This window comes from Ricinus communis, chromosome 9 (assembly GCF_019578655.1).
Source record: "Ricinus communis isolate WT05 ecotype wild-type chromosome 9, ASM1957865v1, whole genome shotgun sequence".
In the NCBI taxonomy this organism is placed as follows: Eukaryota; Viridiplantae; Streptophyta; class Magnoliopsida; order Malpighiales; family Euphorbiaceae; genus Ricinus; species Ricinus communis.
Genome location: NC_063264.1, coordinates 23,776,730 through 23,801,370, shown reverse-complemented (window position 1 = coordinate 23,801,370; position 24,641 = coordinate 23,776,730). Strand labels below are relative to the sequence as shown.

Below are 24,641 nucleotides of genomic sequence, written 5' to 3'. Positions count from 1 at the left end.
TAAGTCTTAAAACTTAATAGATATAACCCAAGTACTTAATCAACTTATCTAAATTAATAATCTAATATCATGCTTCTTATTCTTTACTTATAATTAATATATATCTATTCTCATAAAATAAAAATATTATTAATATACCATCATTGCCCAATGATTAAATGTAAATGCATATAACATGTATGATGAGAAAATACAAGCGTTACACATAAGTTATCCGAGGATCTTCCTTAGTTTCCAGATTCACTTCCAATAATGGTTCCTAAACTTTATTCTTTCTGTTATCCAACTTTACAGGTGCTTTACTCAAATCTTCAAACCCAATCTCCTCTCCATCATCTTCCTCATCCTTTGGTTCGCCTTTGAAAATCATTTTGTGTCATCTACTTCTTGAGTTACTTCATCTGTCAGACTATCAGAAACTTACTACATGAGTGCTCTCAAGATTGTTGTTGTAGCTAACGCATAATAATCGTTAGAGAGCTTAATCATCTTACTCCTTGATAATTAGTATGCTCATCGACCGCTTATATGGCATGATAACAATTTGAGATATGAGTTCCTTAGACTATGTCTTAATATAATCCTTTTGTGAAGCTATCACTGAGTTAGGAAATCCACACTTATTTTTCTCAAGAAATTGGATTGGTCCTAAGTTCACATCGTAGTACTTTGCTTTCATTAAATATGTTGATGCTCAAAAACGCTTGTTGTTCTCTAGACTACTTCCACATCATCCCCCTTCTAGAAATAATAAGAACTGATGTAGTGAGGATGGCACATATGAATAAGAGTGAATTATATTCCTTCCAAGTAAAGCTTGATAGCTTGTTGTTGAATCTACCATAAAAAAGGCATATAAAAATGTCTTGCTTCCTATAGAAGTTTCTATTAGAAAAACTCTCAAGGTCTTAGTAACTTCCTCACTAAATGCGAATAATGAAACTTCTGTAGAAATTAGATCCTCAAGTGACTTCCTAAGTGTTTGTAACAAATGTAATGGCATGACATTTACTGCAAAGCCATTATCAGTCAGGATCCTTAATATTGGCCTTCCATTAAATTGTGCTTTAATATAGAGCGACTAGATGTGCCTCGTCATCCTTTCGGACGGTTTGTCAAAAATCACCTTCTTTGGCCTGCTCCCTTCTGGATATTGGATTGTGATTTTGCTAGAGAAAGCTTTAGATTCCTTACAATTCTTGTGGATTGTCCCTTGAGTTTGCTCCTTGACACTTTGAACATCCTCAGCCTCTGCCTTTTGGATAGTGGTTGGCAAAATGATTGTAACTGTTGTAAACTTCAAAGGCACAGGAAACCGTCCTACCATGAAGCTATCTTCCATGCCTTGTTGATTGTCAGCAACTGACACGTCGTCATCCCATCTAGTAGCAATAATTGATTCTAAAGATTTATCCATATGATCATGTCTAGAATAGAATACCTTGAAGTCATACTTGCTCATATGGATACATATGTGGAATCAATTATTCCTCAATAGTCTTCTTCCTTGATTTTCTTTTAGATTTCTTAGGTTTTTGCTTCGCTTCCTCACTTTGCCTTTCTATTGATCTTTACCTCTACAACCTCCTTTACTATGTTCTAGTAAATGGTTGTGGAAACTTCTTATGGCGTACTGTCTGCCACTTTAAATTGGGTTCAACCAATGGTGGAGTAATGAATAGGCTGCTTCCTTTGCCTCTTCCTTATTGATTGGCGAGAACTTGCTTTTTCTTTCGTTCTTAAGACTGCTTCATCTTCTATTGAACTTCAATGACTAATTTTTTAAGCACCCATCTTCTATAAAGTACTTTTTTAGGATTGGATTCCTTAGCTTTTGATGATTCCTTAGCAATTGACTTCCCACCTTTTTTATTAAGGATTGATCTTAATCAAAAGCTGTAGAATCAATAAAAGCCATATGATGGAATGTATCCTCATCTATCAGTATAATGCTTTCTTCTCTGAAAATTTAAGAACTTTTTGGTTAATCCTATCTTGTATCACTTTCCTAAAACTTCAACAAGTATTAGTGGGATGATTCCATAAGTCATGATACTTATAATAATCCTTACCCTACATCTCTTTCTTAGTGGGGATTTATGATCAGCATGAACAGTAATGAACTTCTCCTTCAGGAGAAAGTCAATGATTTCCTCAATCTTCCCTACGTTAAGCGTGTATTATGGTTGAGCATTAGTGGCAATATTCTTCTTCCATACTTCTAGAGTCTTCTTCATTAATAATGGAAAAACACATGACCCTGAGGAGGTGATGTCAGCCACGACTACTTCATGTGTATTGACTTCCTGATAGTAGGTGCCCGTAGATGCTTTCCTCTAATTATCTTCCCTCAATAGCTCCTCATATTCTGACATTTTAGTAGCCAATTCATAGAAATTGTGAAATTCCATACCTTGATACTTTTTCCTGAGTTCGATGTTTAGACCCTTCTGTGCCATCTTGACGAACTCTATCTCTGTAAGAAAATCTTCCATCGTTCCTCATCTTTCTGAACCTTTCAATGAATAAATCAACAGTCTCCCCTAGCCTTTAAGTAATCCTAGACAACTATGATGTGCATACTTATGGTTTTGCTCTTAAGAATAGAGTATGGAATTGCCTTTCTATCTCTGTCAGTTACATATTGAATTCCTTAGTAGTGTGGCATACCAAGTAAAGGTAGTCCTAGCAAGTGAATTTTTCAAAAGCCTTAGCTTGAAGTTAGAGAAGTTCTGAAAGTTTTCCAATTCTCCACACTAGGTCATGAATCTGGCAATGTGTTCCAAAGTTTATTGTCTGCCATCTCCTGAAAACAAAGGAAAATCTAAGATGCGATAACCCCTAAGGTAAGGATTATCATGGTTGACATAATTAGGATATGGCTTTTGAAATTAAAGACGACTTATTTGATGAAGGCCAGGTCCATAAAGTTCATCTACTACTTCCTCCATTGCATCTGCATTAAAGTTCGTTTGAAGAAATTGCATCAGAGTAATTGGTACTTGAGGATTATTTCCTTTATTCATTCTAGTGTATGGAATTCCTTCAGGAACAGGCTCTGTCTCATATAGGTAAGGCTGAGTGTTAGGATTAGTTAGTCCATAAAATTACTGATGAACTAGAGGCCTTCTAAATTGGCGGTCAATCTACAATGGCTTCTTAACAAGTCCTGGATTTTCTTTCCGGTAGTGAGAATGTTGATCCACTCCTCAGCCTGACTTTGGATCTGATTCAGAATAAAGGAATCCCTTGAAGATTTCCCCTCGAGCTCCTCACCATGGTGTCCAATAGGCCTGACAACAAGAACTTCCTTAGTTCCTTGTGGAGTTGGGCATTAAAGTTGATGATCCTCACTCTACTTTCTTAGACATTCTAGAATATCAAAGTGAAAAATAGGATTAGCAGCACTAAGGAATGAGAGAAAATTATTACCTAGATTTGCAGCATCAGATCTTACTAGATTTTGGTGGACTTTCTCACCTTGAGAGTGAGGACTTTGAGGATTTGGACTCCTCTCCCTTCTCTATTCTATTTGTTCCCCTAGATGAGGAACATGAGTACTATCAGAGGTGCATTATCTACGTCTTGAGACCCGGTAATATTTTTCAAAACACTTCTAGTCTTCAGAGCAATAAGTGAGGAATTATTGTTTGGTCAGTATCTCGACCCTTTCACTTGCGATGGATTGTGAGCGTGCTAGAGGTTGATTACCTCAAATAATTGATATGGATGCAATAATATAAAATGCACGACCATTTAACTTCTAATCTAGATGATTGTGCAAACAATAAAAGGAACCAAACTACCTTGGGTTCTTAGCTAAGCTGATGTAGTTTTGCCAAATCACGATAGCTTATTAATGAGCTAAGAATAAGCTAATAATGAAATAATGATGTAAACTTGAACTGTGGGCATGCAATTATGATATAAGGATGTGAAATTGAGCTTAAGGAATAAAACTAATAGCTAAATTACCATAAGCTAAAGCGATAATAAAAAATGTAAGCTAAGAAACTTAATTATAATAAATGAATGTTGAAACAGCAACTGGAAAGCTTCAAGAATCTAATGGCATAAAGTAATCGAGTTACATATATAATTGAATGCTGAGAAATACTTCAGAGCTTTGAACATATTGTGAATTAAAATTGAGGATTGCTTGACTATACTAAGAATTGATATTTTAATCTAAAGATAGCTTTCTAATGTAAGAATAAATATAAAGATAAAGTTTATAGACTCTGAGTCTATTTTTATTTTGTATTTGATTGATTGGGGTTTGCTCACTATAGGGCCCTTGCTTTCATGGCTTGAAAGATGCTCTAGCATATTCTTCATCCTTGGGTTGGTCCTCGATTAACTCCATACCTTGAGAGCACATATTGTTGCTTTTCACATTTTGCACATGTTGATAAGGATGTAACTTTCTTGCTCACTTCCTTACTCTTCTCAACTTCTTGTCCATATTTCACTATTCCTCCTTCTACTCAACTTTCTTTCTCACACATTATAAACGTGCTTCTTTCTTTCTTGGAAATGCTTTAATTTCACATAATTTTATCATTTGCTGACATTTGTATTCCTTCCTCCTTATAAGAATTTGCTTTAAGCTTCTAGAAGACTCTCTAACTGTTTTTTACCTTCATGCTTTTTCATTTTTCACATGTCAATAATCCTTAAAAATTATCAAACCAACTCATAGCCAATAAGTCGAGGATTTACATATAGATCAGGACTCTAGCTATGAGCCAAAATATATGGGCTTCAGTTGGATTAACTTTAAATAGACCTTTTTTATAGGCCTAGCCAAATTTACTAAGCTTAGACCAGTGCTAAATTTGGGTATAAACAGTCCCTATAATATATTAAACTGTATTCTATTTTATTATCAGCAAAATGCATAATTGACCAACTTGTCCATTTTTTTTGTAATGAATAAACTCAATTTTAGTTCAATTAGGTATGTTAATTTTATTTTTATTGATCCTTTAGTTTTTTCTTTTATCTTGGTTCATCCAATCATTATAATCCTTAACAAAAGTAAAAATAAAAATATATAAATCCTAATAGAACAAATAAAAAATCTCATAAATCATGTATAAAAAACTCTTAATCTAAAGAAAAACTAAAAGTACAATGGTTCAATAGAATAAAATAAAAATTAAGAAACTCAATAATATACAACCGAAAAACTCAATAGCATAATAATTAATTCTGCCATTATAAAAATAAATGAATCATTATATGTGATAAAGATAAATGTACGGTTGAGAAAAGACTTTTTTAACTCGTGCAAACCAGTTATTTTTTTTATATCTTAAGCAAGTATATTAAAATTATGTAAATTAATCTAATGGTACAAGTGAACATCAATAATAAATAATTAAAAGAGAAGAAAGAAAAAGGAAAAGGAAAAATCTAGCCTAATACAGAAAATGTTCATCAAATTAAGAAAAGAAAAACATCAAGTGACAATATTTAGCCACCTTACTTGGCTTGAAAGTCGTAACATATTAACAATTTGGGGGCATTTAAATCCAATAGATAGTAAATTCAGTTCAAATAAATCTTCTTTCTGCACGTGTATTGCACACAATATTAAAAAATTAAAAAAATAAATAAAAATATATAATTTATACTCTTTTTTATTTAATAAAAGAAAAACTCTTATTTTTCTCTTAACTAAATCTAAAATAAATTCCACCTCCTCCACCATATATCTACCTCCTCCACCACCAGCGATTGAGCAATACCAACTTCTCCAGTCCCTTATACCACTACAGATTGATCCAATTCACCACCACCACCAAGCTAATCCATTGCTAACCCAATGCCTCTCCACCGCATGTTAAACAAAAAGCAAGGTATTGTAGACAATGTTTTGTTTTTTTCTTTCTTCTATTTCTTCTTTCTTCTTTACTGCTATTAAGTGGTGGTGTTAAGTTGTTGTTTACGGTGGTGGTGGTGGTTCTAGGTTGTTGTTGATATTGTTGTTATGGCTAGACATTGTTGATGGTGATGGCGTTGATGGAGAGCTGAGGTGATGGGTTTGTTAATAGTAGTGGCGTAGGTTTATCGCTAGTAGTGGTAGTGAATTTGTTATTGAAGGTGGTTGTGTGGCAATGGGTTAGTGGTGGCTGTAGGCGGCAGCGGCGGCGATGGATTTGAAAAATGATATAAAAAATTAATTTTTTAATTAATGATTAAGGAGAATGATTGGGTTTGTTTGTGTGAGAGAGAATGGATTTGTGCGCTATCATTATTAATGCAAGTAAGACGTTCAATAAAATGTCTCAATTGTTTTGGTTCCATTACTAATGCAAGTAAGGCGTAATGTCTCAATTATTTTGATTGTTGTTGTTAATGGTGATGGTTTACTTTGTTGTTGTCGCGGGTTGTTGTTACCGATGTTGCTTTTACAGGCGATGGTATAAGTGGCAGTGATGTAATTAATGGTTGTTATTAACGTTGATTTTTGTTAGTGTTGGCTATTTTCGTATTAATTAAGAAAAGAAAAATGTAATCAACTATTAATTTTGTTTGACTTTTTATTTAGTAGTTTAAAAAATTAAAAAAAAAATGGCCTATCCACACACTAACTCTAGAAATATACACGTGCCCAAAAAAGAGCTAAATTGATTCAAAAAATGCTAAATTTTGAGTTAAAATAACCCAAAAAGATTAAAAGAGTTTATTTAGTCCCGACCGAAAAGTTCAGGAGCCTATTTGAACCTTATTCCTTAAAAACTATTAGGCAAAAACCCATTATTAAGTCCTTAAACTCTTTGGTTTTATTCTATTAAACTTTTAAATTTTTATTTTATTCTATTAAATCTTTATATTTTTATTTTTTATCGACATTCTATTAAACCCTTTATATTTTTATTTTTCTTTCATTAAAGACTATTGAATCCTTAATAAAAGCAAAAATGAAAGTACAAGAGTTTAATGAACTAAAATAAAAATTAAAGAGTTCAATAAAATAAAATTGAAAAATTCAAGGGCTTAAAAATATACTTTACGAAACTACTTTCAAGTTTCAACTCAAAGTGCATGTCATGTACAAATAGTCATACCTATTTGGCCATTACCATATGTTCAGTTCAACATGCCACCATACCAAGGCCTTTACAAAATGCCCTCGTAAAAGAATCTGCTAAATTCACTTGGCAAATCGCATTGTCCACTGTGCAGCTAGTTCATCATGCTTTGCTCTGTCCGCTAGATACAAGTGCGCAATACCAGGCACAAGAGGATTGTCTGCAAGATATCCAGACATTGAATAAAAGAAATTAGTCAGTACAAAAACAATACTAATATGAACATGAAGATTTTTGTGCACATAAGAGCAGTTGAATAGGAGAGAACAAAATAGGTTTCGTAGTAATAAATACGAAATGGGCAACGATCTGTGTTCCTTTGGTGGCATTTGCAGATAGGTAATCAAAGATTATTTCATGATGATTCTAAATGGTCAGCAAGCACTATTGGATTTGTCCCTTTCATGCGCCAAAAAGAAGACCTTCCAACTGAACTGAATAATGGGAAGGCATTTAATAGGAAATTTTGCAAGATTATAACACTTCCCAAGAAGGCAACAACACTCTAGTTTCACCAAAATAAACTAATAAACGATTGTTGCATGGCATCATCGAAGATGAGAATCACAAATTAAAGATATAGAAAAACTCTGGGTATTTAAAAAGAAAGAAATTATTACAAGGGTCAGGGTGAGTGAAAACTGATCTGATTGCAATTAGAATTTTAGTAATTGTAAGAGCTGGACTCCAACCATCCTTCAACATATCCAAACTGAGGTTGCCAGCAGAATCAACATTACAGTGGTAGATACGAGTTTTGAATACTACCTGTAAAGTAATTTTATAATCAAAAGAATGGACAGAAAATGCAAAGCGCCAAAAGAAATTCATTCTAAACCTTCACCACTATTACAAATAGAAAAGATTGTATGTGCATATTGCAAGTCTTCCTTGAAATTGCCAAATCAATTAACAATAGGATTTGTGGTTGTAAATATGTATTTGGAGTCAAAGCTCCTAACTGTTTCGAGCTGTGAAACTGTGTCTAACAACCTTAGCTACCCACTTAAATGCCAATAGATGATCTATCATGCTATTTGTAGTACTTCGGAACCCTGTAAACATTCACTAATTTCACAGCTATAAAATAATGAAACTCTTTTTTCCATTTTTATCTTTTTATTCATGGGACAAACAATTTGGGCATTATAACACCAACCTAGAATTATCTCTATATGTATCTGTAGAGCCAAAACTATTTGCTGCACCAATCAATTAATAGTACACGACCGACTGGAAAAACACAAGCCAGGAGATATCACTTTTTTTTAGACGACTAGATAGTTCATTCATATATTACCTTCTGATCTTATTCTGAGTTCTTCAATTGTGCATAATAGCAGTGAACGTCTTTAAAAATACTCAATTAAATTACCACAGATAGATTACACATCAAGACACAATAATGTTCTTTTTACATGGTATCACATAAGATGCTAAATGAGAAACAGGTCAGCTATGTTTTATTTCAGGCAGGTGCTCAATCCTTTTCTAAGTTATATGCCATCTAAAATGCCCATATAGTAAAAAGAAAAAAAAAATTATGTTCATGCTGTTTACCTACCATTTACATGCAAATTAGAGTTGATTCCTGCTGTTTTAATTACCCAGTTATCCAATTGTATGAACCCCCAGTTTGAATGTTCTACAATTATAAAATATAACTTAATGCCCAAACCTAGCAGCAGCAAACATGAAACTCATGCTGATAGCAAAAAAAGCATAATAAAAAAGCCCTATATTGGATGTAGCTCAACATACCTTTGGAGGTTTGAATGGATAATCAGTTGGAAACGTTATGTCAAGGAAAAAAATACCACCTTCATATGGAGTTCCTACAAACAGGAACATTAAAATAATCTGTCAAAATTAGATTTCAGTGGATTAGTCCAGGCCGCTGGAAACCATGTGAGACAGAAATATCTACAGTCAGCTACAGCTTGTGGCTAGTTTCAAAATTAAAGCATACATGAAGCAGTAAGTCATGCTATCCAGAAATGAAAATTTTCACAAACTATCATTATCCATATAGTTACAAGAAGCTTTTATAGTATGTCGTAATTTAAGCATGTCATGCCCTAGGAAACATCTTTATAACAAGAACAATAAGGTCTTCTTTTCTACAATAAATAAACATATCATCTGACAACAAATACTATTAATTCTACAAACTGATATCACTCACAATCTTTTCAATGTCAAGTCTCTTCTCCCTTCTCACTTAAATCAATATTAACAACATTAGATTACATATCAGTTAACACCCTAATAGTTCAGTCCAAATTAAACAGTAAGAAAAATGTGAACTTCAGAGCTTTAGATACAAATATTTCACTATTCAAAGAACAAACGCAGTTAGTAAAAATGAAAATATCAATGTAAGATAAGCTGGTCTAAATCAAGATAACAGATAAGCAATAGCATGGTTATAATCATCAGAAAACTGTTGAATGAACAAGCAATTACTGAGAAAGCACAATAAAACACAGTATAGAAGTAACAATAAATCTACAAAACAGAAGATTGAAAATAAAAGAATAAGCATAACAGCAAGAATTTGAACAAGAAAACCAATAGTCTAAAGTGGGAAGGAACCTGGGGGCCCAATAATGGTGGAGACCCAGTGATAAAGATTATCACCCTTGGGACCAGCAGAGCAATCAGGAGGCGGGTCATTGTTAAGTTCCCCCATTTCCCTCTGTATTCTCTTCCCTGAAGTTGAAACTGATGTTGGTGATACCCATGAACTTGAGGGTGCTGCTGCTGCTGCTGCTGATCCTCCTCCTCCTCCAGGTATTGAGATTCCTGCACTATTGTTCATCTCCACCAATGTGCAAAGTTTGACACTTCAAACATGCAGAAATCTAAAGATTATTGTATTATAAAAAAACAATTGCAGATTGGGAATTAAACAGAAACAATGAAACCTCTGGAAATTATAGTTTAAAAAGATGAAAATGACTCTTAGTAAGGGAAAGTGGGTGGGAATTGTTGGGTATTGATTCATACAAGTAAAAGAAAAAAAAAGGGGGAATATTACAGAATAAAAGTAAAGTTTGTCTTTGGTTCTTATAGGCAATTTCACAAACTGTTAGAGAGCAATACAGTTCCAACTATAATGCAAGCTAAATGATAGAATTTATCATTGCAATCTTGCAATAAAATGGTGTTACTAAAGAAATGGATTACCTTAGATAGTTTCTTTAAGCCACCTGATCATCAAGAAAGAATAGTGGGCAGAGAAAATGAAGAATTTTCTTGTAAGTACTTACGGAAGTTTGGCCCATTATATTTAGTGGAGAGACTTCATGTCACTATGACACCTATTTTTAGCACTCAATTATTAGGTAAAAGCCCAAATGCCTATTTTAGCCCCTCAATTAAATGCCATTATTTTAAAAACTAAACTAGTCAAGAGTCTGGTTATTGACTTAACTAATGGGATTAGTTAAACATCAGTCTGACTGACCTGATAGAAACTTTAAAACAATTATTTTTATTTTTAATTTTTTTACAATTCTTAAAGGAATTAATTTAGTCGATAAATTTAATTATATTTAGCCTTTGAGGATTATTTGGATATTCAATTTTGCATCTTACATTTTTAAGAGATAGGTGAATCATCCAAAAATATGCACCTAAATAAAATAATGCAATAATTTCAAATCAATCATTAAAAACTCATGCTTTAAATTAGCAGTAAGGCTAGACAAGAGTGGTGAAGTAGAAGTTATGATAAATATATCATCTATATATAAAAGTAAAAGTGCCATGCCCTTTGAAGCACTATAAACAAACATTGAGAAATCAGATTTGCAATCAGTAAAACCAAGCTGATTTAAGTAAGAAGTGAACCTGTAAGCGCAGCTTTTAGGGACCTATCCCAAGTGATGTGCAACCTTGTCACTGTGTCAAGGTATCGTTCTTCATACTAGGCTCGGTTCAAAATAAATCATTTAGTCAAGGGCCCTAAGGAATTATGAAGGGCCTTAAGACCAGTCAGAGAAGGAATTGCCACTCGATGAGATCGTGACTTGTTTAGGAGTGAGGACGATAGTTTTGTATCTCTTGTAGAAAACTTAATTTTTTCCTACCTAAAATCTGAGATTCTAGGTTCGGAAAGTTAGGTATAAATAGATAAGATTTTTATGAAAGCATTTCTATCCATCTAGGCAGTGATGCTTAGCCTCCACTAGAGTAAATAAGCATTTGCTTATCCTAATAATATTATCTTAATCGGTTATTGCCCTATATTCATTTATTTATGACCCCTTTTTTTTTTTATCTTACATAGCATATGAAATAAGTAAATAAGAGACTCATCTAAAGGGGAGGAGGGGAGGCACTTAAGTACCTTGGCTATTTCCTAGAGAGGGAAGCACATTGGTGCTTTTACTAGTCCTAGCCGAAAGCTACTTTTGGTGTCTTAGGTTCTTATCTTCTTACACTAAAATATCCACGAGTTTTGCAGTTTGTATTAGCCCTATTATGAGTGACGGGTTCATTTTATCCTTAGTATTTGAGATAAATGCATAGTGAAGCGCGTGACCTTACTTTGGTAAGCTTAACTCATTTTTATACAAGTATCTGGAGTGATCACAACAATTACTAACTTTGGTTTTATCCTTTATTACATGTGAGGTGAATTCTTAAGTATAAAATAAATATACATAGAAGAAGACGAGGAGAATAGAAACCAAAACGAGACTAAGGAAAATTAAAAATAAATCGGAGGGGGCTAAACAAATAATCGCCTTAATACAAATTAACATATTATCTAAGGGGGCGTGTCCATTTCTTAGAAGGAATTTCTCTAAAGTATCTTTAATCCTGCACCTTTAAGGTTAGTATTTCAAATGACCTAAGAATATGGATTGGAAGCATTGCCAGAGTAATTGGGCAACCTTTCTTCTCCTCAATCCCTTCACATTGAATGTTGTGGGAATCTGAAGAATCTACCAACAGCAGCAGCAACAATGCAACGCCTCTCCAAATTAACAAATCTAAGGACTGTTCGAGTGTCGCCATCTTGAGGAAAGTTGTGCCAAGGGGAGTGGCTCTGACTGGTACAAGATTTCTCATATTTCTAATATCAAACTTGGGAATTTCTAATATCAAATTTCGATAACAGGTCAAATTATGGCAAAATTATTATATTTCCAAAATTATTTCTCCAAATTGAATAATTTCTACAGCTTTCCGTGGTTTCTATTGCAGAGGAAACTTGGTGTTATTAATTGTTGTATGCAGCTCTTCATGTCCATTTGGTAAAAACAGATCTATTTTCCAGTTTTATGTTTCTAATTTTAATGTAATGCTTGTCTACTTCCTTTGGCGATGTATTTTTGAGGTTCTTTAAAGGGATTCTTTCTATCTACTGCTTAGGTTAGGATATATTTAATTATTTCTTACTATAGTAAAATGGTGTAATTATGATATATATTTGTGTAATAAAAGGGTGTAATTGGGGATTGGCCTGTTGACCATGGATAGAATAGTTCCTAAGTAGTGGGTTTTTTCCCTTCTAATTTCAATGAAAAAGATAATAATTGATGAGGAAGATCCTTTTCTTGTCCATCATCAAAACTTTGAAGTGATTGTTCTTGTTAGCAAGATGATACACTTGTAAGTATAACCAAAACCAAGTATTGTAGTTTGAGTTGCCCTGTAAGACAACAATGTTTTTGCATAACTAGTCCACTCCATTTCTGAGACCATGCGGTTCTGAAGAACAAATCAACCAAAATACCTTTGAATTTTATATGTTCTCATGAATATTTGGATATAATCTCTCCCTGCAATCCCTTTCTTAGGGCAATCTGAGCAATGAAGAACTTTTAGTTTAGTCTTTACAACTAACATATTCACTGTCATTATAGTACAATAAAGCTAAGAGCTAGTTTCAGTTGCCAATCGGCAATTGCCATACAATAAAATGCCTACAATCAGAATTTCAAGGATGTCCATTGCAAAGAGACTTTCTCCTCTTGCAATATAAATTAAGCTTTAAACCAGTTCTTTTAATTGAAATTGTCCTTCAAATTTCAAGGTCTAATTTAAAATAATGCCTAATATCACTAAAAATTCAGACATTTACGTTTAATTGCAAATTTAGCCTATCCTTTTATTTTTTATTTAAATAGTTTGATTTAACTAATTGATTGCAATTATAGCCAAATTAAAATTTCGGTCCAAATAGGATTACGTGATAAATGACGTATGATTATTTATTATCAGCAACTTACACATATATTTACACATTACAAATGAATTACCAAAATCAAGTTATAGATAAACAAAAAAGTAAATGATAAGTGAAAATTATGAATAAAGAAGAAGAATGAAGAGTAAAATTATTTCTTCCTCACTTTTTTCATAATTTTATACCCTTTTTTAAAAGACAAACGATATTGGTAAAGTAAAAAAAAAATTAGTATCTAGGTTAAGATGGTAGTATTTAATTTTCACCGAAATTTTAATTTGACTATAATTACAATCAATTAGCTAAATCGGGTCACTTAAATAAAAATTTAAAAAATGATTCAAATTTAAAAAAAAAAAGAAACAAATATTTGAATTTTAATATCATTAGGCCTAAAATAACACATTCCACTGAGCTCTTAAAGTCACATCCCACAACACAAAATCTCTGAAAAAAAAAAAAGAAAGATAACAAAATAAACCACTTGCATCAGAAACAAAAATGATGGAGATAAAATGATCAAAATATTTGAAGAATTCCCTATGGAGGCAGTAATTAATTAACATTTTAGTCATCTTTTGTTCAAGTACTAATCTTCTGCACTTGTTTGAACCACCTAATAAGACACAAAACTGAATGGGTCTTTGATGAGAAATGACAAATGTTTCTCAAGTACTAATCTTCTGAACTTTATTTTTTCATATACTTTATTTTTTCATTGATTAGGCCCAATTTAATTTTAATGTAATCTATGGTTCACAAATTATGGTTAGAGGTTATATTCAATTTGATTTGCATAATTTTTTTTATCACCCAACTTTCATACCAGTAATTGATCACTCATTAAAAAAAAAAAAAAACTCTAATCTATCAATTTAGCTATGTAATAGTCAGACTTTTACAATATACATTGGAATATGAAATATTGAAAAAGAAAGACATTTCGTAAAATGTTAGCTTTCTTCTAAAATATAATTAATTTATTATTGACTAAATATATAAATATTTCCTCTAATTTATTACGTTTTTATAATTGGTCTTCCGAACTCAACTTTAATTCAATAGAATCTCTCAATTTTATGAATTGTTATTTTTAATCTCTTCAATTACGAATTTTATACGCCTGTATTTTATGCCATCTGAAAAACGCGCAAGTTTAAATAAAATAATAATATATTTAAAATATAAAATAAATAAACAATATAAAATGAGAAAAGGAGTGCAATATTAAGTTTTAGTTCTTAAACAAAACTCGTTATTTTTATCGTCTGTTAAACGTTTTCTTTTTATGAAAACTGGTGTGAATATTGTACGTAAGTATAAAAATAAGTGTTTGATGACAGAAAAGCTAAAAAATACAATAGTTTTTTTTAGTCCTTTGTAAAATATATTTTTTATTTTATTTAAATAAATTAATAAAAGAATTTTGATGTACAATGAATAATATACTAAAACTAATAGAACACATTTTTCATATGAGGTTAATCTAACGTGTTTAATGTCATATGACCCGATCTGTGGGCCCGTGACTGGCATTAGGGAATGGGCAGGGTTAAAGCCACCAAAACCTGTAATAAGCCTAATTAATCGATAATTTAAATATACATACATATATATACTATTAAAACAGCCCAATTTAGACGTTTATGGAACAAGTATCTCAGCAGAATCCTAATCTCAATATTAGTAGTCTCTCGACTCTCTTACTCCAATAGGACTGGCGCCCAGATAGCGAAGCTCAACCAAAGTTCTTAAATCTAGCCTGGTCACTTGATTTCCAATAAAGCTAGCGCCTAGAGAGGAACGCTCAACTAGAGACTTTTCTTCTAGCAGTCAAATTTTCACAGCCTAGAGAGTTGTACTCAACCAGGACAAATTCCAAAAATAATTTTTTACTACCTGTTTTTTATTAATACTGGTGTACACACGATCCTGAAGTAACCTATCATATACCATACTCAACTGCCACCTCATTCTGAAATTTTCATTGAAAATAAAGAAAAAAAAGGAAAAAAAGTTTACAAAGATAGAGAAAATGGACTTTAGAATAAAGAAATGGGAAAAGAAACTAAAGACCGTAAAAGAGAAATATATAAAAAAAAACCTGACATTGTAATAACGAAATAAAAAAATATGCTACAGTAAAATAAATTATTTTAAAAACTACCATATTTTATAATATTTTATTTTATTTTAATTTGTCATATGTTTAATAATTTAGGAACCTATTTTCATCCGTTTTACCTAAAGAATATGTAAAATTTATCTAGAAGTGACTTACAATAAAAAGAAAAAAAATCATTTATAGATAATTTAATACCATAAGTGTACTGTAAAAAAACTCTTAAATTATATACTAAACACTTTTAATTTTTAATTCGTGGAAATAACTTTCTAAGAAATTCAAGTTGAGAGAAAATATGTTTTCGGAAAATAAAATATTTATACCAAATAAGTCGTTAATTACATTGGAGTTTATATTTTTGGCATTTTTTGATTCTCATAATAATTCATTTAGGCATTTATCAGGTTTATTATACTCCCAAATCAAAGGCAAACATTTATTTATTTATTTGCGGTTGGAATTGAACTGGTAAAAATGGTGACATGGTGTATTTGCATCCACTGAACAACGACAATGGACTATCGGCTCGGTTTTAACTAAGCTTCAATAATCAATAAAACTTGCATACAACATGAAAAACTGTCTTCTCTCTGTCTCTTAATTATATAACAGTCCATTAAAGTAAAGCTTCTTCCTCATTAAGATATGGCAAGTTCCGGTACTTGTACATCATCTTTAACAAACCCAGAATTCCCTTCTATTTTCTCTTCCCATAGGAGAAAAGCAAGGAGCATCATGCCACCATCACAAGTCCCTGTTCATAAAGTCCATGGCTTTGCAATTTCCCTTGGCATTCCAAAACTTTCAAGCTTTAAATCGAATGGGTTTTTCGTAAATTCTTTTTCAAGTGATAATTCATTTGACAATAATCAAGTCGGTGTAAAGAATAGTTCATCAGATGACACAGCCAAAGAACCTCACGTTCAAAGCAGGTATTTAATTTTACTATTATAATGGTCTAAACCCATTTGTCTTTTCATGAGAACTTTGAATTCTTTTGTTTTTTTTTTACCCTGAGGATGTTGTGAGATTTTCAGCGAGTGTCATGGTTTTGTCTTCGGTTTTAATTTAATGGGTATGAGTTTATTGATGTTGATTAGCTCTGAAAAAACACTGCAGCGTTCAACTGTTATGGAGTCTATAATGGGACCTACACTTGCGAATTTTGGTTAAAAGAACTTGTGGTACTCAAGGCTCATAGCTTTAATGAATGCATGTAATTTATGTAGCAAACAAAGTGATTAAAAATACTTCTCTGAGATTGCTTTTTTTTTTTTTTTTTTTAATATGCTGTGGAAGTGAAATGCCATTTGCAAATACTTTGATGAACTATAGCATGATCTTGAAGCTGCAAATATGCTTCTTTAGTGCATTCCTATGCTTCAACAAAAGAGATCCTTAAATTGGTTTGAAACTGATTCTAATGTAGTTGAAAACATTGCTCTTAGTTGCTGCCTCTATCCTTTTAAATTGGATAATGCAGTACGTTCAAAAGATAAATAGAATATACTTCTGGTTATGCATTATATGGATAATATGCGAGACAAGTTGTGACGGTATCGGTTTCATAATGCTGATTTTGCCTCTTTTTAATTTTAATGCTCATATTCTCTGTTGCAGTACATGGAACTGGAAAGGTTATTCTATTCGCTATCAGTATTCTGGGAACAGTGGCCCTGCTCTAGTTTTAGTTCATGGTTTTGGAGCAAACAGGTCTACATCACTGACATTTTGCTTCTTTTAGCAGGCAACTAATTGCTATAGGTATCAGATCTATTAATCGCTTTAAATTATCATGCTTCATTTACAAATATTTTTCAAACCTGTTCAAAGTTTAAGGGTGAGTGAGGTCTTTTCATTGTGACTTCGAGGTCATAGATTTTAAAACATAGAAACAGCCTTCTAGAAATGCAAGGGCAAGGCTGAACTTTCTGATTCTTTCCAAAACCCACAACATGGGAACTCTGAAGTTCTTGGACACCTTCCCATATGTCCAATTCTTTTTCATCTGGGGCGGTTGCTAATCTGGAAATGGCTTATCTTCAACTGAAAGTTGAAAGATATAATATCCTTTCATGTGTTGTTATAGGATTCTATGTTGTCTCACTTTGGCAGTGAACTATACTGAAACAAATGTGAAGTTCTGCAACTAAAACAATGGATTGATCTTATGCTGTTATTTTACCATTTTTGGATGCAAAATTGTTGAGGAATCACTATATCCAATTCAGTGTATGTACAACTTCTATATACAATTCATCTGATGTGTGACCCTAAAGAGTGGAAAGAGAATGTCATGTTTAATTCTCTGGAGAGCTGGAATGGGGAGTGGGTTGGTATCTGATTATAGTGCATAGTAAGATGCTCCATGAGTTAGTGTCACCTGGCTATCTCTCTAATAAAATGACTTGAGACAGCTTTGAGTAACCATTAATATTGGCCAGCAGTCAACTCCCATCTGAAGGCTCACCATTTCTCCTTTTATTGATGAAAATGAAAATAATAGCTGTTCAAATTTTCGTTCATCAAAATGTCAAAATGCTCAACTGTTTCAGTATTCTTGGATCTTGGAATGCAATTATTCATCAGTGTCTCTTTCTATATCCATTCTTCTAAAATGTTCTTTTGAAAGCCAAAAGGCATTAGACATGTATCATGATATACAAAATGATGGTAGTTTTATGAATCTCTTTTATCTTATTTCGTTTTCTGTACTTAATGTGTCTAGGTCAGTGTTCTTAATTCAGTTTCTTGTTCTTTACAGTGACCATTGGAGGAAAAATATTCCTGTTCTTGCAAAATCGCATAGAGTATACTCAATTGATCTTATTGGTTATGGATACTCAGAAAAACCTAATCCTCGTGAATTTGGAGATAACTCCTTCTATACATTTGAGAGATGGGGCACCCAGCTAAATGACTTTTGCATTGACATCGTTAAAGACAAAGCCTTTTTTATATGCAATTCAATAGGAGGTACCATCTTCTTGATGTTCTAGATTTAGATGGATTAATGCATAGCTTATCTTAATTCTACTATTCAATGGCAAACAGGTTAAACTTGTTTTTTTATTTAATTTAATTGCCTTCCTTCTACAACTTGTAAACATTAGTATGTATCTGAACTGTTTTCAGGCAACTAGATTATTTTGTTTCAATAATATCTGCATTAATTGTACTTAGCTTTGCACTCGTATTTTGAAAAAGTTCTGTGAGTTGTGTGTGGTCTAGAATAAGCTAATATGAACTATAGAATGCTCTCATTTGCCTGAATAATATATGAGTTAGATATCCTTGTATTTCAATATGCTGGCTGTTGTTATAGTTTCTTCCATTTCTCTACTTCATACTTCAAATATATTATGTTCACTTCCTATTGACATTTTGCCAAAAGATGGAAGTTAAAAAAAAAGGAAGCAAAAACATTGAAATGTTGAAGGGATAAGGGAAAGCATCACCCTCAACATTGAGGGTTGTTACAAAATTGGAACTTACACTTTAGAAAATGTTAGTGTCAACCTTGAACTCTAGAAATCCTTGCAATTATAGATCTTCTTATTTTATTTTCAAATCATTTTTTTTTTTCTCCATGAAATTTTGAAAATGAGATATAGAAAGAACACTCTTATCATGTAGAAAAAGTTTTTTGTCTTCATTTCTGGCCAACAGAAACAGTCTATTTGTGAATACAGTTGAAAATATTTAACTTTACATCTAAAACTTATGTTAAAGATATAATACTAGCTATACTTGGAAAGAAAAATGGACTACTTTATATTTCTTTTTTGGCTATTGAAAACTTTTATTTAATTTTGCTAGATATTAAATGGGTTGAGAGAATTTGAAAAATAAATAAATAAACAGATGATTATAGGTGTTGAAATCTAAACTAAATCTACCTGTTAGAGTATGTAGTTTAGGTTGCAATGACTCCCCACATTCAGGATGTTGGATGTTCCCTAAGTCATAAAATATACTATGCAATCATTTCTACCTTTTGGCAAGTAGGAAAATGAGCTGCTAATGGTTAATATCTTAAACATTTAAAACTGCACCTCTTGAATTTTTCCTTCAATAAGCTGATATAGAAGAAAATAGTCTTAAATTCTGGTTCTTGGAGGATGTTCTTAGCTGTTAGAAAAGTGATACTTTCTTGAAATTTTCTTAAAGGAATCTCTTAGCTATTGTAGAAGTGGTACTTCAAGGAGGAGAAAAAAGATTTTTTCGGATGGTATTACCTTAAGACCTTGGTAGCGTTGACAACTTGACATGGATTAATTGTTATAGGATGTATGCTGCAAGGCATTGCCTGTTTTGGCTGAGTTCTGTAGGAATATTCTCTGGAATTATCTAATTGCTGTGTGCTAATGCATCATAATAATATCAAATTTATTTTCAATTTGATGTTGTTTACTGTCAAATAAGCATTACATTGCCTAAGTATCAACATTCCCAAATTTTCACATCTGCCTCTTTGTAATGGTTTCATGTAGGACTAGTTGGTCTCCGGGCAGCAGTTATGGAGCCACAGATCTGCAGAGGCATGGTCCTGTTAAATATATCTTTGCGCATGCTTCATGTTAAAAAGCAGCCATGGTTTGGAAGACCCTTTATCAGATCATTTCAGAGTTTGCTGCGGTAAAACTAAGATGGTACTTTCTGTTGGTTGCAGAGTTATATCTTTTTCACCTTTAGATTTAAAATTATCATTCTATAATGCAGGAATACAGCTTTGGGACAACTGTTTTTCAAGTCAGTTGCCACATCAGAGTCCGTGAGGAGCATTCTTTGTCAGGTGTTCTATGAAAATCTGTTTCTTTTCTTAAAGAAACAAAGAACTGCTATTGCTAAGGCTAAAAATAATAGAGGGATATGAAGTGCTGATAGAAATTGTTAAATTGTTTGATTGGGATGATATATCATATACTCTTTGTTAGGCTTGAGATTTTGTTGTAAAATACTGGCATCATAATTTGCCTGATATTGGATATTCACAATCATTCAAGTTTGGAGACTGAACTGGCAAGATAGATCGATACTGTCCAAAGAATTAATTAGGGGGGCATGTTGAAGTTACAATGAGCATGATGATGCTTATGGGTGTTGATGCTGCTTTTCATATTCTGCATTGCAGTGTTATCATGACAGCTCTCAAGTGACAGAGGAGCTTGTTCAGAAGATTCTTCTTCCAGGACTTGAGCCTGGTGCAGTGGATGTATTTCTTGATTTCATTTGTTACTCTGGGGGGCCTCTTCCGGAGGAACTGCTACCTCAGGTGAAGGTCAGTGTCTCTAACTAAATCTGAAATGTCTAACTGTTCTATGACTGATGAAACATTACTTCTGATTCTGTCAACATTTTGCTTCATGTTGTTTCTTGCTTCTCTGTATATACAGTGCCCTGTTTTGATAGCCTGGGGTGACAAGGATCCATGGGAGCCAATTGAGCTAGGCAGAATCTATGGGACTTTTGATACTGTTGAGGATTTTGTTGTCCTCCCAAACGTTGGCCATTGTCCACAGGTTTCTCTCTCTTTCTGTGCCTCTCTCTTTCATATGCATGCATATATGTGGATCTGTAAAAAGTTGTTTATGTGCTGATTTTCATGGGTAGCTTGCACTGGAATTTGTGTGCAAGCATTTGCATGCCACATGCATCAATGATTTCATGGCCTGGCCTAGCCTTATGGAGCTACAAAGGGGCAGTAAAGGACTATGGCCTGTCTACAGGGGTAAACAAAAAGTTTTAAACTAGTACAAATGATTGTAGATTATTTTTCTTGTTATAACATTATCTTACTCTATTCTGAATTAAGGGAGAGAAAAAGAGTGAACAATACTGTTATAACGCAAAGGACAAAACCTCCTATTTTCCCCATAATCATGCCTTAGTTCTTGCCTTTGGCACAATAACCAAGAACAGATGGAGTTCTGGTATATGTATGAATGGGAAAAAAATCTACAACATGTAACATTTTGCACTAAGTGAAATTTTTATTTTGATAATTTTGGTGTTATTCAGGTTGCGATTAGGCATCCATGTGAATAATCATTTTTGAAATCTGGCGATGATATTACTGATACCAAAATCGAAAATCGGGAGGTTTTGAGTGATAGAATGAAGCTTAAAGACATTAATAAAAAAACATGCATAAGTTCAGTGATCCTGAGTAAACATTACCTAATGAAGTTGCAGTTATGTTTTCAAATCAGGCTAAAAGTTGAAAAACTTAAACCAATTGGACAAAGTGCAAATCTGCATTAACAATTTGGGTTGTTTGGTCATTTCATTCGTTCTTTCTCTGTCAATCAAGGACTATATTTATTTATTTAGATGATTCAGGAGAACAAACTAAAATCTAGAGGTGAAAGATCATGGATGATTGAAGTTGTGTATCCTGAATGTTTATAGAATAGGCATAGTTACGAAGTGTTGGCATTCAATAGAATTTCAAATATTTTTGGCCATAATAAGAGCCAGGAGAGCCAGAACAATTGAAAACTTGTTCTAGTAGCACAGAAATCATAGCTCACATTTTGTTTCAAATGTATCCCTAAATCCAGTATAGGTGTCATGTAACATGCCTCAACGAACAGGCATTAAGACAATTTGCATAGTAAGGATTGCTATTCAAGGAAAAATATATGTTCCTACAGCTCCAATAGACATTCTTTTGTGTGTCAAAATAACATTTTTTTTAACCTGTATAAATGACAACAATAATATTGTTGAAGGATAAATACTGAATATTCAAGAATAAAGAAAAAACGTCTCTTGCATACCACTGTTTCAATAGCAAAAGCACTAGTGCTTGATTAAAATTATATGAGCTGCAGTAGAAAGGGTAGGAAATTAGTTGTTAGCTGTTTATGAGTCGCATTCACATTGGTCTTACATGATTTGTCTTTTGAAAGATGGGCAGAGATATGAATGGACAAATGTAATTCCAGGGAATTGTTTGAGGTTTAAGTTAAAGATTTAAAAATTCAAAGACTTTTTCAAGAAAGCAATGGTTGAGGTACTCCCAGTATAATAAATTCACAAGAAAATTTAAGTTCAGAATCTAAAGAAATATTACATAAACTGAGACTGACATGTAAACATAAAATCAAGTTGCCTCTATGCTATAACTTAATGCACATCAATCAAACAGCCTAATTTACAGCCAGTTTTTTGTTCAATTTTTAAGAGAAAAGATGTGCATGGTTTATAAGTAGAAATATTTGGATTCTAATACTGACACTTCAAAGATTCTAGTGCATCATTCTATATGCAGAAATACATGTCGCACTTGCATGCTTTATATGAATACAATTTGGTTACAGAAAGGTCTTGAACTAAAGAATATCATTGTATGCGACTCTGTCCTATGGGGAAAGGTAGTGTTTTACCAAATCCCTATATATTTTCTTAGTTTGGCCCCATTAAAGTTGAATGTTCTGCCTAGCTAATAGAGCTAGTCTATGATTGACTCTTCAATAACTGCTCAAATCCCTAGCTCTGCACAGTGAAGAATATTTCGGGAACAGGACAATCAGTTTTCTAAAGTTCTTGAAAGTTCATGCTGTACTTTGATGTAAGACACTAGCATATGGTTTTCTTTCTAATGCAGCTAGAGTCAAATCAGAAACTGGCTTAACGTAGCATTTGTCGTACTAACTGTTGATGAAATATTATCTTGTCTCCAATGATAATTATCTGACAGCAATCTTTTGTTAATTTGCTTGAAGGATGAAGCGCCTCATCTTGTGAACCCGCTTGTTGAGTCTTTTGTGGCACGTAATTCTACAGCAAGAGCTACTGCTTCTACTGTAGCCTGATTTAATGGCAGGTCAAATTCAATGCTTCTCCTAAATCAACCTTGGACCATGATATTCGTTCTGAAAACAGTTACTAACAAAACAGAATATTTTTGGTTTAATATTCCAGAAATGTTACACCTCATTCAGGCCTGCATTGCCCAAGAGCTGCCACTTTATTATATCACTTGTGTTATCTCTGTAGCTCAACATTAGCAGATCTCATTTCTTCCTGTTCATACCAATGTTGTAAACTGGATCTCTGCAGTGAGAAATTACTGTTTTTGGAGGTATGTATTCTCTAGTCAAATAATTGGGATATCGCAACTGTTCATCGGGACTTGATAGTTAAGAAGCCTACAAATAGAGTATACAGGCTAAAGTATAGTTGTCATTTCATGCCCTGGTTGCATGAACTGTCTAATTATCTCATAGATTAGTATGCAAAACAGTCTTATCATTCATCTCCAGAACTCGTGGATTTACCGTATTCCAAGTTGTAACAGTTTCATTTTCAAGCATTAAATTATTTGTGCCTTGACTACATGATATCTCAACCTCCTTATTGATTAGGGTCACCAGAAAGAAAATTATTTTTTCATTCGTTTTTTGGATTCCATGATTAATTATTATAACTCAAAATACTTCTTGCGAGACATATATGATAACCTCCTTGAGCATTCAAAACGATAATGTCCTGAATGACTTTCCAAGCTGCTTGTGGCCCCAAAAACACAATCTATCTTGTCATTCATTTCTTAGATTCCTTGCAAGGATTCTTTTTGGTTGTTGTTCCATCTCAACTGCTTCTTCCAAGGAACTATAGTTAATCAGAAGCATGATATTCTGTCCATGTTTGCTGCATCTTTCTGGTGCCTGAGACTTATGCTATGAACTTTGTTTAGAGTTGGTAATTATGGAACCATGAAATCAGGTGCCATTAGCTACTTAGCTTAGTTAGTGAACCTGCAGATAATTGCAAGTGAGATTTACGTGTTTTAACACTAACTACTCAAATCTTTTCTCCCAATTATCCAAACAATGAATGGTCCATAACATACAGACCCGCAAAATCCTTGCTGCCTGCTGGTGTAAATGAGTTGAGTTGATTTGTGGGCAACATAAGACTGGAAAGATGTTAATATTAATCCGCTTGAGCATGAGTTACTCAAGCAGGTTGGCGAGCCAAGTTCGAGCACTATAATAATCAACTCGAGAAATTTCATGAGCCTAATTGAGCCTTATCTACAGAACTTGAGCTAAAGATACTCTAATAAACAATAATGCTTTGTCTCTGATACCAAATGAAGCCGAGAGCTGCTCATTCTATGATTCTCATGCTGTAAACTCAAAGCAGGAGAAATCTTCAAGCTAAGACCGTATAGAGGCACCTTGCCATGAGAGGTCTTTATGCT

General features: G+C 33.0%; 2 protein-coding genes and 1 long non-coding RNA gene across 5 annotated transcripts; 2 read left to right on the top strand and 1 right to left on the bottom strand.

Moving 5' to 3' along the window:
* The first annotated feature begins 5,501 nt into the window (after positions 1 to 5,501).
* LOC112536148 lies at positions 5,502 to 6,491 on the top strand. The gene is made up of 2 exons (XR_003080203.2): positions 5,502 to 5,864; positions 5,975 to 6,491. It is a non-coding gene; the product is annotated as an uncharacterized LOC112536148 (long non-coding RNA).
* A 497-nt stretch (positions 6,492 to 6,988) lies between these two features.
* On the bottom strand, positions 6,989 to 10,439 carry LOC8271553 (constitutive photomorphogenesis protein 10). 2 transcript variants are annotated; one of them, XM_002527034.4, is made up of 5 exons: positions 10,290 to 10,439; positions 9,696 to 9,946; positions 8,862 to 8,935; positions 7,721 to 7,868; positions 6,989 to 7,260 (listed from the first exon to the last, which is right to left on the bottom strand). In XM_002527034.4, the coding sequence occupies exons 2-5, from the start codon at positions 9,919 to 9,921 to the stop codon at positions 7,163 to 7,165; spliced, it is 546 nt and encodes a 181-aa protein (XP_002527080.1). In that variant the 5' UTR covers positions 9,922 to 9,946; positions 10,290 to 10,439; the 3' UTR covers positions 6,989 to 7,162. The 2 variants fall into 2 exon arrangements, with proteins under 2 accessions (XP_002527080.1, XP_015579601.1); XM_015724115.3 differs by having other exon boundaries at positions 9,696 to 9,964; positions 10,290 to 10,412.
* Positions 10,440 to 15,918: 5,479 nt separating this feature from the next.
* LOC8288613 (uncharacterized hydrolase YugF) lies at positions 15,919 to 23,770 on the top strand. 2 transcript variants are annotated; one of them, XM_048378898.1, is made up of 9 exons: positions 15,919 to 16,359; positions 17,048 to 17,140; positions 18,192 to 18,403; positions 19,921 to 20,065; positions 20,150 to 20,222; positions 20,562 to 20,708; positions 20,824 to 20,949; positions 23,158 to 23,258; positions 23,357 to 23,770. In XM_048378898.1, exons 1-8 carry the CDS (start codon positions 16,073 to 16,075, stop codon positions 23,245 to 23,247), a joined length of 1,173 nt encoding a protein of 390 aa, XP_048234855.1. In that variant the 5' UTR covers positions 15,919 to 16,072; the 3' UTR covers positions 23,248 to 23,258; positions 23,357 to 23,770. The 2 variants fall into 2 exon arrangements, with proteins under 2 accessions (XP_048234855.1, XP_048234854.1); XM_048378897.1 differs by having other exon boundaries at positions 15,920 to 16,359; positions 23,158 to 23,770.
* The last annotated feature ends 871 nt before the right edge of the window (positions 23,771 to 24,641 follow it).